This window comes from Poeciliopsis prolifica, unplaced genomic scaffold, assembly GCF_027474105.1.
Source record: "Poeciliopsis prolifica strain line A6 unplaced genomic scaffold, Auburn_PproV2 SCAFFOLD078, whole genome shotgun sequence".
NCBI classification, from domain to species: Eukaryota; Metazoa; Chordata; class Actinopteri; order Cyprinodontiformes; family Poeciliidae; genus Poeciliopsis; species Poeciliopsis prolifica.
The window spans coordinates 1,718,842-1,732,966 of record NW_026562453.1 but is presented as its reverse complement, the minus strand read 5'-3'; the positions used below and the strand labels follow the sequence as shown (position 1 = coordinate 1,732,966).

At 38.7% G+C, this 14,125-nt stretch overlaps 1 protein-coding gene across 1 annotated transcript; it reads right to left on the bottom strand.

Moving 5' to 3' along the window:
* Positions 1–2,163: 2,163 nt before the first annotated feature.
* On the bottom strand, positions 2,164–13,241 carry LOC129352613 (DNA nucleotidylexotransferase-like). The gene is made up of 4 exons (XM_055021684.1): positions 13,032–13,241; positions 6,449–6,623; positions 2,284–2,385; positions 2,164–2,208 (listed from the first exon to the last, which is right to left on the bottom strand). Exons 1-4 carry the CDS (start codon positions 13,223–13,225, stop codon positions 2,164–2,166), a joined length of 516 nt encoding a protein of 171 aa, XP_054877659.1. The 5' UTR covers positions 13,226–13,241.
* Between the last annotated feature and the right edge of the window lie 884 nt (positions 13,242–14,125).

Genomic DNA, 14,125 nt, shown 5'->3' with positions numbered 1-14,125 from the left:
GAGCAATGCAACACATATTTCTCCCACTCCTGTCTGACTTGGCTAGACAAAGTAATTGCTTTTTTCTGCCCCGGTGAAGTGTTTTACCTGTAGTTTTCTCAGGTCCACAGCTAGAACTACCTTTCTAATCAGAAACTCTCCTTCTGTGTGGCGTTACGCAGAAATAATGAGTTAATCATGGGCATAGGAAAACGGAGGGGGATTGCTAATTACGGAGTTAATGCCGTGGAAAGAAACCGTGGATCAGAAATTGAACGGCAGCCTCCCTCAGGTGAGAACGTGTTGATGGTGTGCACATCTGCACCTGCCCGTCCATGTGGACAAACACGTGTGAGAGTCTGTAAGAGGTTTAATACGCACATGCAAAAACACGTGGGCATATTCCCGGCACGTGTGCCAAGAATATGAACATTTAGCCTCTCTGGGAAGTAAAGACTCATTATGAAGCAGATGCCTCACAGGCCCTCATAAGCAGCGCTTAATAGGTCTTACAAAAACTCATCAAGGGGTCTCCGCGCTCCCACACAAGCGCAAACTTGGAGCTGGCAGTTGGTTCACCTTATTACACACAGAGGATTCTCATCTTCACAATCAGAGGCAAAACTAAATCGGGGGGATTGCTTGAAACAAAATGCAAAATAAGAACAACAAAGCAGAAAGCTGGATTCCTACAAGGAGGAGTTCACTGCAAGTACAAGTGCAGCTCCAAAGATTTGAATATTGAGATGAAGGTTAATATTTTTGTCATTTGTTTCAAAACTCATATATTATGTAGATTCATGAGATAAATCTGCATAATACATGAAAATATTTCAGGTCTTTATTTCTTGGAGTTTTAATGATGATGGCTTACAGACTAAACTGTAAGCCAGTTTTCCAGCAGACATTCATTAAGCCACTACAAGTCTGACTTTTCAAAGGGTGAATATCAATGGAAAGTTGAGTGGACGAAAAACCGTGACATAGAACAACAATAACCAAGGTCTGTATGAATACTGTACAGCACTTTGATGCAGTGAATATCCGTTTTTAAAGTGCTTTATAAAGCATCAGTGCAGACAATACAAGCTTTTGATGGAGACAATATTTCCTGATGTTTGTTCGACCTCCTGGAAGAAAGAGTTCAGGAAGAGTTTGAGGAGCACAACAACCAGTTTCAGGTGTTGACTTAGCGTCAGAAACCTCCAGGTCTGACTGTATCTGTAGAACCAAACCTGAGATCTACGACGTTTACAATCCAAAGAGACACTTTTACTCTCGTCTAGCAAAGTGAGACACATTTAGAGCTACAAATGTTGCATAATATTTTTAAAAACTTTAAATTTTAGATAACAGGGAATATGATACAGTTTTTTTAAAAAAAAACAAAGCATGATTTGTCATAATGTTATGCCAGACATTAAATACATTTTGTATTTAATCTAAGTGGAAAGGAACACGATTGAATGATCAGCATTCAAGTCAATTATTCCTCACCAGAGAAATACATTGACCACATGCTGACAGCAGCTTGTTTTTTTTTTCCTCTACTAATGTTTCGCTCACCACCTGCAGCTGCTGTTAATTATCATCAGAAATGCAACATCCTTTCCTTTCCCGCTAACCGCCTCTTAAAGCTACAGTGTTTAACATTGATTTTTAAAAATATGCTTTTTTTTTCTCAATATTTGGTAAAATTGTCACTGTGGTGTGAATGTTTAATATGAGACAGATAATCTGTGAAAAGATCAATCTCCTCCATTTCCTCCCTGAGCTGCTATTGCCGTCTGAAGACAATAAAGGGGGATGAGCAGCGCCACACAGTTTGATTGACAGCACTAAGACCCTCCGCCTGGCTCTGATTGGTTGTTTCCAGTTGGAGGAAACAACCAAAAAAATCAAAGGGGTTTGATTTTTTTCCAAAATTTTCCGTCTCATACCTCTAGAAAGTCACATACTGCAGCTTTGACTTAATCAACCTGAGTAAGCCCTTCTTCTTCTGCTGATTCTCTCCTTCCTGTGATCCACAGATGGCAGAGAGACAGACCCATCGCTTCCATTGACAAGACAGGAGATTGATACAGCGGCAGAGCTGCAGGGCGTGTCCATGTCTGCCCCCCTGTGGCAGGGATCACTGGCATGTCAGCTGCTCTGCCTCCGGTACGTCGCGGCTGCAGATGCTGCTCATTCAGAGGTTAATGTTTTTTGGGTCAGAGTGAGGCAAGCCAGCTATCCAATTAGAGTAGAACAGATTAGGGGAGCGTTTTACATCGCAAAGCAGGGCAGCTACCAAGAGTTTCTTACTGTGAAAATCCTGTTGTTGTTTTCTGTGGTTGTCCGTCTCTGGCAGGCGTATTGTGAAACCGTGTTCACGGGAGCCGCCTTAGGAGCTTCTGGCAGGATGTCCTGTTTACAAAAAATAAAAAACAGCCAGAGAGTCACAAACTCATTCACACTCAAATTCATGGTCACATTTTTCTCCGAGTCCAAACCACCGATGGTCTGAATGTGTAAAAGTGTGTAAGGTCACATCCTGATGAGCCCGCAGCCGAGAGTTCAAATTCAATTACATCTAAATGCAGCCATTTGCCTTGGAGAAGTTATTTTTATGACTATGTGTCTCCGGGGCAACAGGCTAATGACACTCATCTCACAGTCTGGTGGCATCCAAATCCATTACGCTGCCTAACCCGTGGCATTACAAATCTGCTTGTCATCATCCAATTTTCTTCCTGTAAATTGCCTTTTCATTCCACGAATAAAATGCTCCACGTTTGTAAAATAAGCTGCGAACGGATTACCAAAGTAATTTTTAATATTCGTGGAGACAATTACACATCATAAAATGTAACATGGCGTGCTCTGACAATCATCCATAGATGTGGGTGGAGAGAATGTATGCGAAAAAATATTCATGGCTTCTTTTTATTGGAATTGTATGTGGTAGAAAAATGTGAAACACGGCAAACGTGAAAGGACAAAAGCCAAAGAAAGTGCAGCATACAACACATACAACCTTTTACCTTTTACCCAGGTAACTGGAGGAGCTGCAGAAATTTGTATTTGATTGTTTGTTGATTGTTTCTCTTTTTATTTGCTTAGACTTTGCATTTTAGTTTGTCCATTTATTCATCTGTCATGTCCACTTTGTGCTCCTTCTTTATGGGAGAAACAAAGTCTTATCCAGTGCAGCTATGCATATGATTCTTTTTTCTTTTTCTTTTATTTTACTTTAAATTCACCAGCAAAAAGCTCCCCTCATATCAATGACAGCTGTGCATTTTATTCTAGAAACGTTTTCTTCAGTTTAACAATTTAAAACATATTTACAAACCTAATGCAGCAGCCAAATTCACCATTTATTTTGAGGCCAAAATAAATGTTTTTACCTTTCATACTAAATTCATTTTCCTATCTGTGAAGCACGGTGGAGGCAATATGATTCTGTGGGGATGCTTTTATTCAGAAGACTGAACTAACTACAGTGTGATTCTGGAAGATAAAGACAATCCTGATACAGGAATTAACTCAGAGAGGAAAATGTCTTTAATAGATGATAAAATGATTTAACACATCAAATTCTGGGCTGGATTCAAACATGATCAGCGTTTATTCTCCCCTAATTCTCTTTCTTGTTTCCCTCCTGAAAAATAACAGCTTTGAATTTATTTCACACCACATTTTTTCCTTGGCAAAACTAAAACTGCCTTCATTATTTCCTGTCTGTGTTTCCTTAAAACCCAACAGGAGTGGATTTGCCTTTGTTATTCCACCTTAACTGCAGTTGGTTTAATGTAATATGGCATTGTGACTCCATGGAGAAAAACCTCAGTGCCTCAGCATGCTGAGGTTGGTTCCCCCATCTGGGCTCAGCTATTATGCAGCCATATTGTACAAGAGGGAGGAAGCCAGAGCGCAGAGGTAGCACATCCCCCACTGGGCTTCTCTCCTGCGTCCTCTTCACCTTTGCTCTGTGACTTAGATGTAACTAATCTAATGTGTACAGTCTGCACACCAGGGCTTCGTTTCTCCACACACACCATATGCCGAGATGAAAGGGCAACATAAGCTTTGCTGCCTCTCACACGGTCTCGTGTTCGCATTGGAACCGTCGAGACGATCCAGGCTTGAGGCCCGTCACACGGCCAAACGAGCAGGTTAACGAAGGCCAGCAAACAGGGCAAAAGTCCATGAGATTCCACTTCCTGTACCGGCACCTACTCCTCAGAGCACATGTCCTCACACATCCCGCTCCTCTGGGAGTCGACTTTTCATTTTCTTTCTTTTCAAACGAGGAATTTGTTTAAGTAGTTTGCACTTAAACAGCCATTCTACATCCAGAAAATAAAATATTCCAATTTAGCAGATTTAGTACCAGAAATGTCTTTAATTTTAAAGGGACAGCAATATGTATTTTCCAGGAACATATTCCCATTTTATAGCTCATCCATGTGACTATGTTACCTTCAGTTGCTGTACATATAAAATATGACTTAAAAGAAATTTGACATTGTAATTTAACACCTTGAAATTGGGCGTTTGTCTCCTTAAAACTGAGTCATCACAACATGGCTCCTCTATTAATCTTTCTCCATGTTTTTACCAGCGTTTCACTGATAAGTAGCTCTTATAATGAGCTCAGATGATGCGCAGTTCCAGCAGTTGTTTGCTAATTGGTGCTGGCTAGTCTGAAGGATCTGACCAACACTTTAAATTGCAGCTAAATTGTTGAATAAATACATATATAAGGTCAACAACAAAGACATTTCTTGTTTTTAATCTGTTATTTTGGTCATTCAAACATCAGATTGGTGCAAAGAAGAACGGCTTAAACTAACTAAATATAGGTGACTCAGATTTAGAGGTGGATCAATACTTACGTCAATGTGATTTTCCATATTTATATGAGTAAATTATGCCTTTTTTCACATTACTGTAACGAAGTACTTATTTGCTTAATTTTGAGCAAAGACATAAATTTAGCACAATTTGGAATAATGAAGTAACATATCAAAACGTCGAGAAATAAAACGCTGTAAATACTTTCTGCTGGTGTCCATTTTAAGGACGAATGGGAAAAGCTCTGCGGACACCCCTAACTCACCGCCAAAGAATATAAAGTATCTGCGCTGTATTATTTTCTCATTACTGTCCAAGCAGGCTACACAGAGAAAACATCATGGCTGTCAAACTGGCGACGCTTGAGTGTTATGTATGAGGGTCTGATCTGCTCCCAGGCTCTGCTGCTGCTGCCATTCAGGAGAGAAAACACTGAGCATCCATGAAAATATGGATATATATACATCCATGTGTGTCTGTTATGTCAGACACACATGGAGCCCTGTCATACAGCTGATGGGTTCATTTGACACTCCCACACATTCTGGAGGATGTTTGTTTTTTATTTTTTACTATCAGAGTAGAGAACTGAGCAGAGACATCTGGAGTTAGGCATCAAACTTCCAGCATCTTTTGGTGCATTTTTGAATGATTCATATATTAATTTTCTTGCTGAGTGTCAAAACTGTCTTAAAAGTGAGTCAGCGTACATAATTATCAAGCGTCTTCAGATTAAGACATCTATGTAGTGTAAAGTAGTAACAGATCATCAGTGCTGTGAAAAGATCGTGAAAGATTCAGTTTGTCCTTGTAAGAAAGTTTCTTCCAAGATAGGTCCAGGAAAGCTGATAATCTTCCACAATATTGAACGTTGCAACAAGTTCAACCTGAGGTTAGACAGCTGAAAAAAATCTATTCACTACATGTCAAACCAGCAAAAGAGTTTAGGGATACACATTTATCACACAAGCATGACCAAGGTGAAGAAGTTTGGGCAAACTGGCCTTTTCCTGTTTCATTTGCAGTTTCCTCTCAAGCTGTTGGACTCGTTTTCTCCTTTCTCCACGCCGTTATTTTTCTATTCTTGAGCAGTTATGAGGCGTAACTGCAAGCTAAAAGAGGGAGGGAGGTAGCTGAAGCGACCAGCCTCGCTTAGCTAACCAAAATCCGTTCCTCTGCCTACATCCCCCAGAATGCCATGCAGTTCTAGATCAGTGTTCAGTGAAATTATTTAATATTTTATCAGACATTTCATGCGTGTATCGTGATGTACATTGTTACTGATTTATTGCCCAGCCTTACATCAGAATCGGCGACTCAGGAGTTTGAATAGTGAGAGTGAAAAGTTATCAGAGGTTTCTGAAAGGTCGCTAAATAAAGCGACAAAGTTTATAAGTAAGCAACATCCCCAGACTTGACCACGCCCCTCAGCGTCTCTTTGCTCCGCCCACTTTGCTGACATTTTTCACACTTGTCAGGGGCCAGCGTTGAATTTCAGTGACACACCAAGAACAAATTCATATTTACAATAACTAAAAAAAGAGAATGGAGCTCTAACTTTTTAAAAAAACGAAGTTAATTTGTAACCTGTAATCGCTTGTTCAGTTGTGTCTGATCGACCTGGACTAACCTGAATGAGGTGTTTGGTTTCCACAGGAACAGGTTTTCCCTCTCTCATGCTGTCAGTGAACCAGCTGATGTCCAACACATTCACTGTGGAAAGATCCGACAACGAGCGACCCCTGAGCCACGCCCAGAGGGAAGAGGACTGGCTGTCCTCCGACACCACATGGGTCACCACATCGCTGTGAGGAGAGGAACAAATCCAGTCAGAGCGTCTTCAGGTTTCCTACATGTCATTTCAGACACTGAAAACATTCTGCATAGGCCAATCCTCCAGAGTGGCTGTATTAAGTATTTTACAGGCACATGGTGCCATTTTATAGCAGTCGAGTAACTATTATTCCTTCAGTTGTGGTAAAAATGTTCTAAATGTCAAGAATAACTTAAAATAAGATCGACTTTGCAATTTGACGACTGGAAGTTGGACCTGTGTCCCTTTAAGAATCACCTAGTCTTTCTGACACTCTGCCTCAGAATACTTCTCCATGATACCGTTTACAACAGTTCTTACTATAGCTGGACTCACAAGTAGTTTTTCTGATAAGCTCAGTAGATGTTTGCTAACTGCTGCTGCCGCTAGTCTGGAGGAGCTGAGTGGGGAATCAACACTCCAGGTATGTTTTTGATGAGAGACAAACTTTATAATATGATATAAGTTGATTTTGCATCAAACCTCTCCTTAAATTTTAGCTGATGTGTAAAATAATACGATGTGTTTTGACACCCCAAACCTTAAAAATCAGTGTGAAAATCCAAATAATAGCAAAACGGCTGAACTGATGTTTAGTTTCACACAACAAAACTTTGAGCCAGACTAGAAAATTAGTCTCAATATAAACAAATATTACAAAACCCACTCAAATTTAAATTTAAAGTCAAATTAAAGACAAAAAGCTTCTGAAATGTTCATAATTATAACCCAAAACTTGTTTCTTTTACCAGATATTTATGAGTTTTTTTTGTTTTTCAAAAATCTACGCCACTCATTAATTTGATATTCTTGAACCAGCAATAAAAACAAAGGACCCAGCTTCTCAAACACACACTGAGTGTACTGGGTCAGTCCCAGTATAACCCATTAGGGTTGAATGATCCATCATCTCTCTTATTTAGTCTGGCTCGCTCCCACAGAACCAAACACACCACTCCAGACGGACGGCGCCTCTTTTGATATCGGCGTCATCATTATCCGGATGGTCAGTATCAGTATCACTGGGAACAACATGCTAAATGTGAGCATTAATTTCAATATGATCCTCTGCATAAGTACCACCAGAACCCCATGTGCACATAGGAAAAAAACACATCATTATCTTGTTTACCAGAATAACATAGCTGTTGTTCATTTTGATTTAAGTGTTTCTACCCTGTGACTGGAGGAAAACTTATTAAGTTACAAAAGACAAAAGATTAACAACTTCTTTCATTTGAAAGAGTTAAAAACTTTGGATCAGATTTGGCCCATGACTTCCTGCAAAAACACAAAATCTTACCAAGTACTTTTTGGTCTGGTTTTTAGGGCAAAAGTATAAGTACACTTGAAATAAGACAAATCTAACTTACAAGTAACTTTTCAGCAAGAAATAAGTCAATAATTTCATAATATTGATGAATAAGTCGCTGTAAGTCAATTTGCAAATGGAACATTGATCACATATTGTAAGTTATAACATATTTTCCTCATTTTAACACAACGTGCATCTCCATCAAGAGTGAAAGAACACTGGGTAAACAACAATCAGCTCAGTGAATCCCTTCACACTTTGGATTTGAAGTTATTGAACCACAGCCCTCTTTCATCTCACCAGAGACATATTGGGATGTGCTGCACCCAATCAAGGCGTTCGGTCATGTATAATTACCTCAAGCGTGAGCCTCCTTTTCCTCTCTTTTGACCCCTGGGAGTAATTGGTAAAGACTTTAGGCTGCACCTTGATTGGCCACAGCTCTACCAAAGCTAATCTTCTATCTGCTCAACAATCAACTTCTTTTCCTGAACTAAATGTCAAATTTATTCAAATCTCAGAATGTTTGTTTATTGGCCAGATTTTGGAAATTGTTTTTGATTAGTCTAACATTTCTTGATGAACTTCAGCATAGCCAGTATTACACATTAAAGTTATTTTTGGAGTCTCTAAAAATATTTTGATGAGGTTTTTCTTCACATTAGACTCAATAATCATTTTCTGCAGCTTCTTCTAAGCTTCTTGCCTGCAGTGTAGTGCAAGGTCCTGTTTTGGGCCCTTTATAGTTCTGTTATATTTTCTTCCTCTTTAGCACCATGTACTCAAAGACATTTATTATTAATCATATGTGGATAATATTATCTTTAAAGCCCCACGATGCTTCAAAGCAATAACTGTTGGTATGGATAGTTAAACTTTTAGAGGTTGACCAGCTGAGAATTTTGATAATTTAACTAAATCCATTTTTTATTTGTACTTTTTTTCTTTTCGTAACTGAACCGAAACAAATTCCTCATCACACCTACATATTAAATTCAAAGTAGACCTGAACTACCTCCCATGTTATTTTTCCTTCTTAAAACTTTTTCCTTACCTTGATATCTAGTTGCCTCTCTGTGTATCATGCATTATGTTGACAACTTAACAGCTAAAATCAATAGTTAGATAAAAAAATAAAAAAACTATATCCCAGTCTAATTTCACCTCTTTTCTATTGTACATAATCCCCTTCATCTTATGAGACTCGCTGCAAGTACCGAAAATGCTAATATTAATAAATCAATATGGGATTATTACTTAATTTACTCCATTATACAAGCTTTGATTCCTCGCCAAAGGAACTGAAACATAAAAAAGAAACAGTAGGAAGTAGCGGGACTGAGTCTGGCTAAAGGCTCCATTTAAGAGCAGGCAACTCACAGCAGGCAGGTTATTTGCATGTTGGAGCAGAAAAAGCTTCAGTTTATTTTCTACTGAAGTGACTAATCTAAGTTCCCTTACATTAGATTCTGATTTATCTCAAGAGTTATTTCAACGTACAATCTGGTTTCCAGGTAAATGCTGTTCCAACTATTTAAATTAGTGGTATTTTGAACAATGTAGGTACAATTTTCATTCATTTTTAAAAGGTTTTCTTGGAAACTGCGCCTCGAAGGCGGGGCGAGGCCCAACCAGGCGTTTGAACGGCTGACTGATTGCCATGGTGATTAAATAATTTCACACACATGCATTTCTCAAACTTTATGTTTTTGATAAGGGAATGACATCATGACATGACGTAAAGCTCAAAAAGTTGCTTTTATATCAATTCAATACTCAAATTATTTTTTCAGAATCCTGAAGCAAAATCCATTTCCAGACGTTTTCTCCTTCTGTTAACGCATTATTTCTCTTTTCCAGCAAGTAAACATACATCCATTTGACATATATGTGACATGGTTTAATTTGAACCATATTCAACATGTAAAATTTGTCAAAATGTGCTCCTTGGATTCATTTTGTTTAGTTTCTTCTGATATTTATTGGTGTTTTAAGTCGTGATGCTGCTCTCAGCATTTAGCTCCTTCTGTTGGTTTGTATCTGTGGTACATTTTACCATCAGCTCTGTGTTTTCTTGAAAAGTATGTTTTAACATATATTTTAGACAAATTTAATAAAATACAGAGTTCCGCCAGTAACTTTGCTATACATTGTAAACGCATTTAACTGTTATCAATGTCTATTTTAGGTATTTAACTGCTGCTAACTGAAGCTTTGCATTTTCTTTAATGTAAAGGGGCAGAAGCAGCTGGACTGATGTTAACCACAAACTTTTTTTCCCCTTTTGTTAGAATAAATACAGAGAGTCTGAATGCATCAACCTATGAACAGAGAACGATTACATATTTTATGTTTCAGTTAAAAAGACTTTTTGTCCTAGAAAGAAAGAAATCTGTCCACATCCAGAGAGCAACTGGCTTCACAGATTCAGCCTCATCATCCATGCGTGGTGGTGTCACATCTTTTATGATGACTGACACGAAACCTTGTTTTTAGTCCAGAAAATGTGAAAAAATAAAAAAGAGAGAGGGAACACAATTCAACGATTAGCTCAGATTAGTAGCAAAATGTGAATTTTTTTACTACACTGTTTTAGTTTAGTATGACTGCTGGCACAAGACACCAAAACAGCATGTGTGAACATTTGGGTTACTCCCATTTCTGAAGCGGCCCATCGGTCAACCAGGAAAAGCATGTCGATATTTGGACGGACGTTCATGTGCATCGGACCTGAAAGGCAGAGCAGCGGGGAGACGTGTGTGTCTGCTGCGCAGCGTGTCAGGCCATATGCTCAGGCTGTCTGCCTACAACGCGCACAGGACCAGACAGGGAGGTGCTGCTATCAAACTGCAGCTGATATCAGTTTGGTGAGCTTGCAGGATTAATGTCAGTTTGAGGCAGGCGGCTCCACTTCCTGTCGTTGGTTTCAAACGAGTGTATCAAGCCGAGTGTAACCGTAGGAACGCTCAAGCTGTGTTTCTGGGAATGCTGCCATGACCAGGCTGGCAGGAACGCGAAGAAACGTGTTCAAACAATCTCTTCCTCACACATGCACATTTAATGTAGCACTCACTGTGTCTGGACGCTTTTAATGAGTCTATTTTCATTCATTTTTATTTATCCCCTTCCTCTAAAATGAAAGCGAAGCTGCAAAAGCTGAAACCTGAAGTGTAGGCTTTGCAAAAGTGTCGATATTTTAAAAAAAAAGGAGGTGGCTGCATCCAGAGTATCAACCAGCCTCAAAGGAAAGCGACTCTGAAACGCGGCTGATTTCAAGCAGAGGACTTCTGCTGCGCTCGCAGTCTGTGATTTGAAAGACACTTTCATTGAGAGAGGGAAGAAACGAACGGGGCATGCTGCTTCCATAATTACCACACAATGGAGGATTCATCGCTCCAAGGAGCAGCCACACAAAGCTTTTGTTCTTAAGTGTGACTTGGCATAAAAATGTGTTACCAAAGTCATTTAAAAAGTTGGGGTTTTTTGCGCTTTGTTACCTCTGTTGTGCTGTTTTCTTACTGCCAGCAATCTGCAGATGGTCGAGTCAATTTCTGCTTTCTTTTTGTGCAAAGATTTAAGGGTCCATGAAAATATATCAAATTTTAACCGGCTGCACTTTCAAACCACATGCAATTTTTGGTTTAGAGTTCTTTACATGCACAGTTTCAGAGTTTTTCTATGGCTGAATGGGCACAAAAAGAGCAAAGCTCCAAATGTAATGGGCATAATGCGCATTTCATCCCAACGTAATGAAGAAAAGACAACCACGTTTGTTGATGATCTGCAGAAAGGAAGGAAAATTGGACTGTTTTCTTTAGTAACTCAGATTTAATGTAAAATGTGGCTAATGTGATTGCAGCGCTGTGCATCGCAGTTTAAACTCTCAGGAAGATCTTTATTATGAATAATGAGGACTTTACTCTGAATAGAGACCTTTCTGTCTTCTCCCAGTACATCTGTTTTTAGACAGACATGTGGATTGTCGTCTCTATTTTTGGTATTTTTCTCAGACTTGTGTCTCTGTCTACCTGCTTCTTTTCTTCCCTCTGCAGAAACAGGAAGTCGGTGAGCTCCTGTTGTGATATGGCGACTAATATAAGGCTAAAAAAAGCTGCACCACCTCACATGGCTTTCTGTAAATATTTGTAAACATGCAATTACATTTACTTTTGTCAAACTCCAATAATCGTTTGTGGGTCAGTTTAAGATTCTATGTCTGTTAAGAAATGCACTTTATTCATCACGATGGTAAAAGCGCTTATGTTAGTCAACCAAAATGGCATTTCTTTTGCTTTTGAGTTTTTTCAAATATTCACTGCAACAAGCATTTCTCATAATTACTTTAATCTAGTGAGAGAAAAAGTCTGAGGAAAACAAGGTCAATTATGACTTAAAAAAAAGTTAAAATTCTGAGAAAAAAAAAGTTCATTTTGAGATTAAAACAACTTCCTGAAGGATTGGTGTGGATATGTTCCTGCACCTTTTTTTCTTTATGTGCCTTTATCTATTGAATATGTTGTATTCAAAGCATTAACAAACAGGTAATGTCTGAAGAAAAGTCTGAATAAAAAAAATATCAAAATTTTGACATTTTGAGAATAAGGTCAAAATTTTAAGGGAAGAAAAGTCAAAATTTTGAGAAAAACATCAGAATTTTTCATTTTCTAATCTTCTTGTAGGTTTTATTGATATTTTAGGAAAATATCAATAAATATGTGTAGAGAATTCTGAGGGTTCTTTGTCATTTCTGTGATAATGCCGTATTTTTACTCAAGGTTATCATACAGTGGGAATATCATAATGCCCCATGACTCCATAATCCTCCATAATTAGATCTTCATGAGGCATCAGTGGCACTGTCACTGGCTAATTAGATAAAAACGACACAAAAGCAGAAGCTTGTAACAAAAGATAAGCCCTAAAATATCATCTCCATAAGCCTGCCTACTGGACCGACTGACGGAGGCCTTTAAATTATTTCAAGGTTAGGAAATGCCAGGGAAATCCATCAGATTTAGAAAAGCTTCACACTAGGAAAAAGCTTTAGGGCCAGACATCAATAACAAAATCTTTTTTTTTTCCAACCTGAGAACGTCTTCCACAACAAAGCCCTTTGACCTGGCCAGCTGGGTCAGAAAGCTTCTCCGGCTGCGGCCCATTTTCCTCTCTACCAGGAATATTCTAACATCCTGGAACGTCGCCTCTTCACGCCTGCAGAAACTGTCCTCTCCTGGTTTCGACCTCTTCTTCGGACGGGGTGCGGCGGGTGCGTGAAGCATCTCTTTGGGGATGAGCTGCACCTCTGGGAATTTCTGCTGCTGTTCAGTTGTTGTGTGCAGCTTCTGTCTGGGAATAACGGCCTGTTTGGCTGTGGCACAGTTGGTTATTTATGTCTGGTTGCTCTCTGGGACGGCGTTTCAGTTGAAACAAAGCTGCTCAGAGCCAGGCTGAAAAGGCTTCTGGCAACAGGTGTTGAGGATTTGGTGTTTACCAAAAGACCACCTGCCAAGATTGACTGATTATTAATACCAGAGGAGAAGAAAATACTAAAACACTCTGCTGGTATGAAGTTGCTCATTTCTAGTAAAAGCTGTTCGATGGGGAATGGGTAGAAACAACAATGCCATAAAAAAAATTCCTCTGTTTTTGGTAATTTGTCAAACTTCAAGGTTCAGTATGTAACTTTTCTTAAAATAAACAGCTCTGGTAAATATTAAGAGCCCATTTAAAAATGATCAGTTTCTCTCATTTTACTGTTTCAAAGTATATATTCCAGTAAAATTAACATTATTTTCTTACTGACAACATGTCTCCGAAATTACAAGCAAAAAATTTGTATTTATTAGTAGAAAATGAGAAAAACGAAAGATATGCAGTGCTTTTATACCTCAAATAATGCAAAGAAAACAAGTTTACATTCATTTAGAAACTACAATAGTGATGTTTTAACTGAAGAGTTTAGGAACCAATATATGGTGGAATAACCAGGAGGTTTCCAATGGGGTTCACTGCAGTATTGCTTTTCCAGAGCTGTATAGTATTTACATATTTGTTAAAACAGATAATCTGCAAATTTACACTTGCTCCCCGAACTAGTAGTGCCATCTGAAAAAAATCAGAAATGCAAAATGTATTTCCCATAAGTAACCAAATCAAATTTATCCAACTGAATATTTAGC

Excerpts from the sequence above, each read along its gene's own strand:
- LOC129352613 (XM_055021684.1), bottom strand. The coding sequence starts at position 13,225 with ATGCTTCACGCACCCGCCGCACCCCGTCCGAAGAAGAGGTCGAAACCA. Across the intron at positions 6,624-13,031 it reads GTTGTGGAAGACGTTCTCAG|CGATGTGGTGACCCATGTGG; the intron begins GTTGGAAAAAAA and ends CTCTCCTCACAG. Across the intron at positions 2,209-2,283 it reads ACAACAACAGGATTTTCACA|CTGGCTTGCCTCACTCTGAC; the intron begins GTAAGAAACTCT and ends CTAATTGGATAG.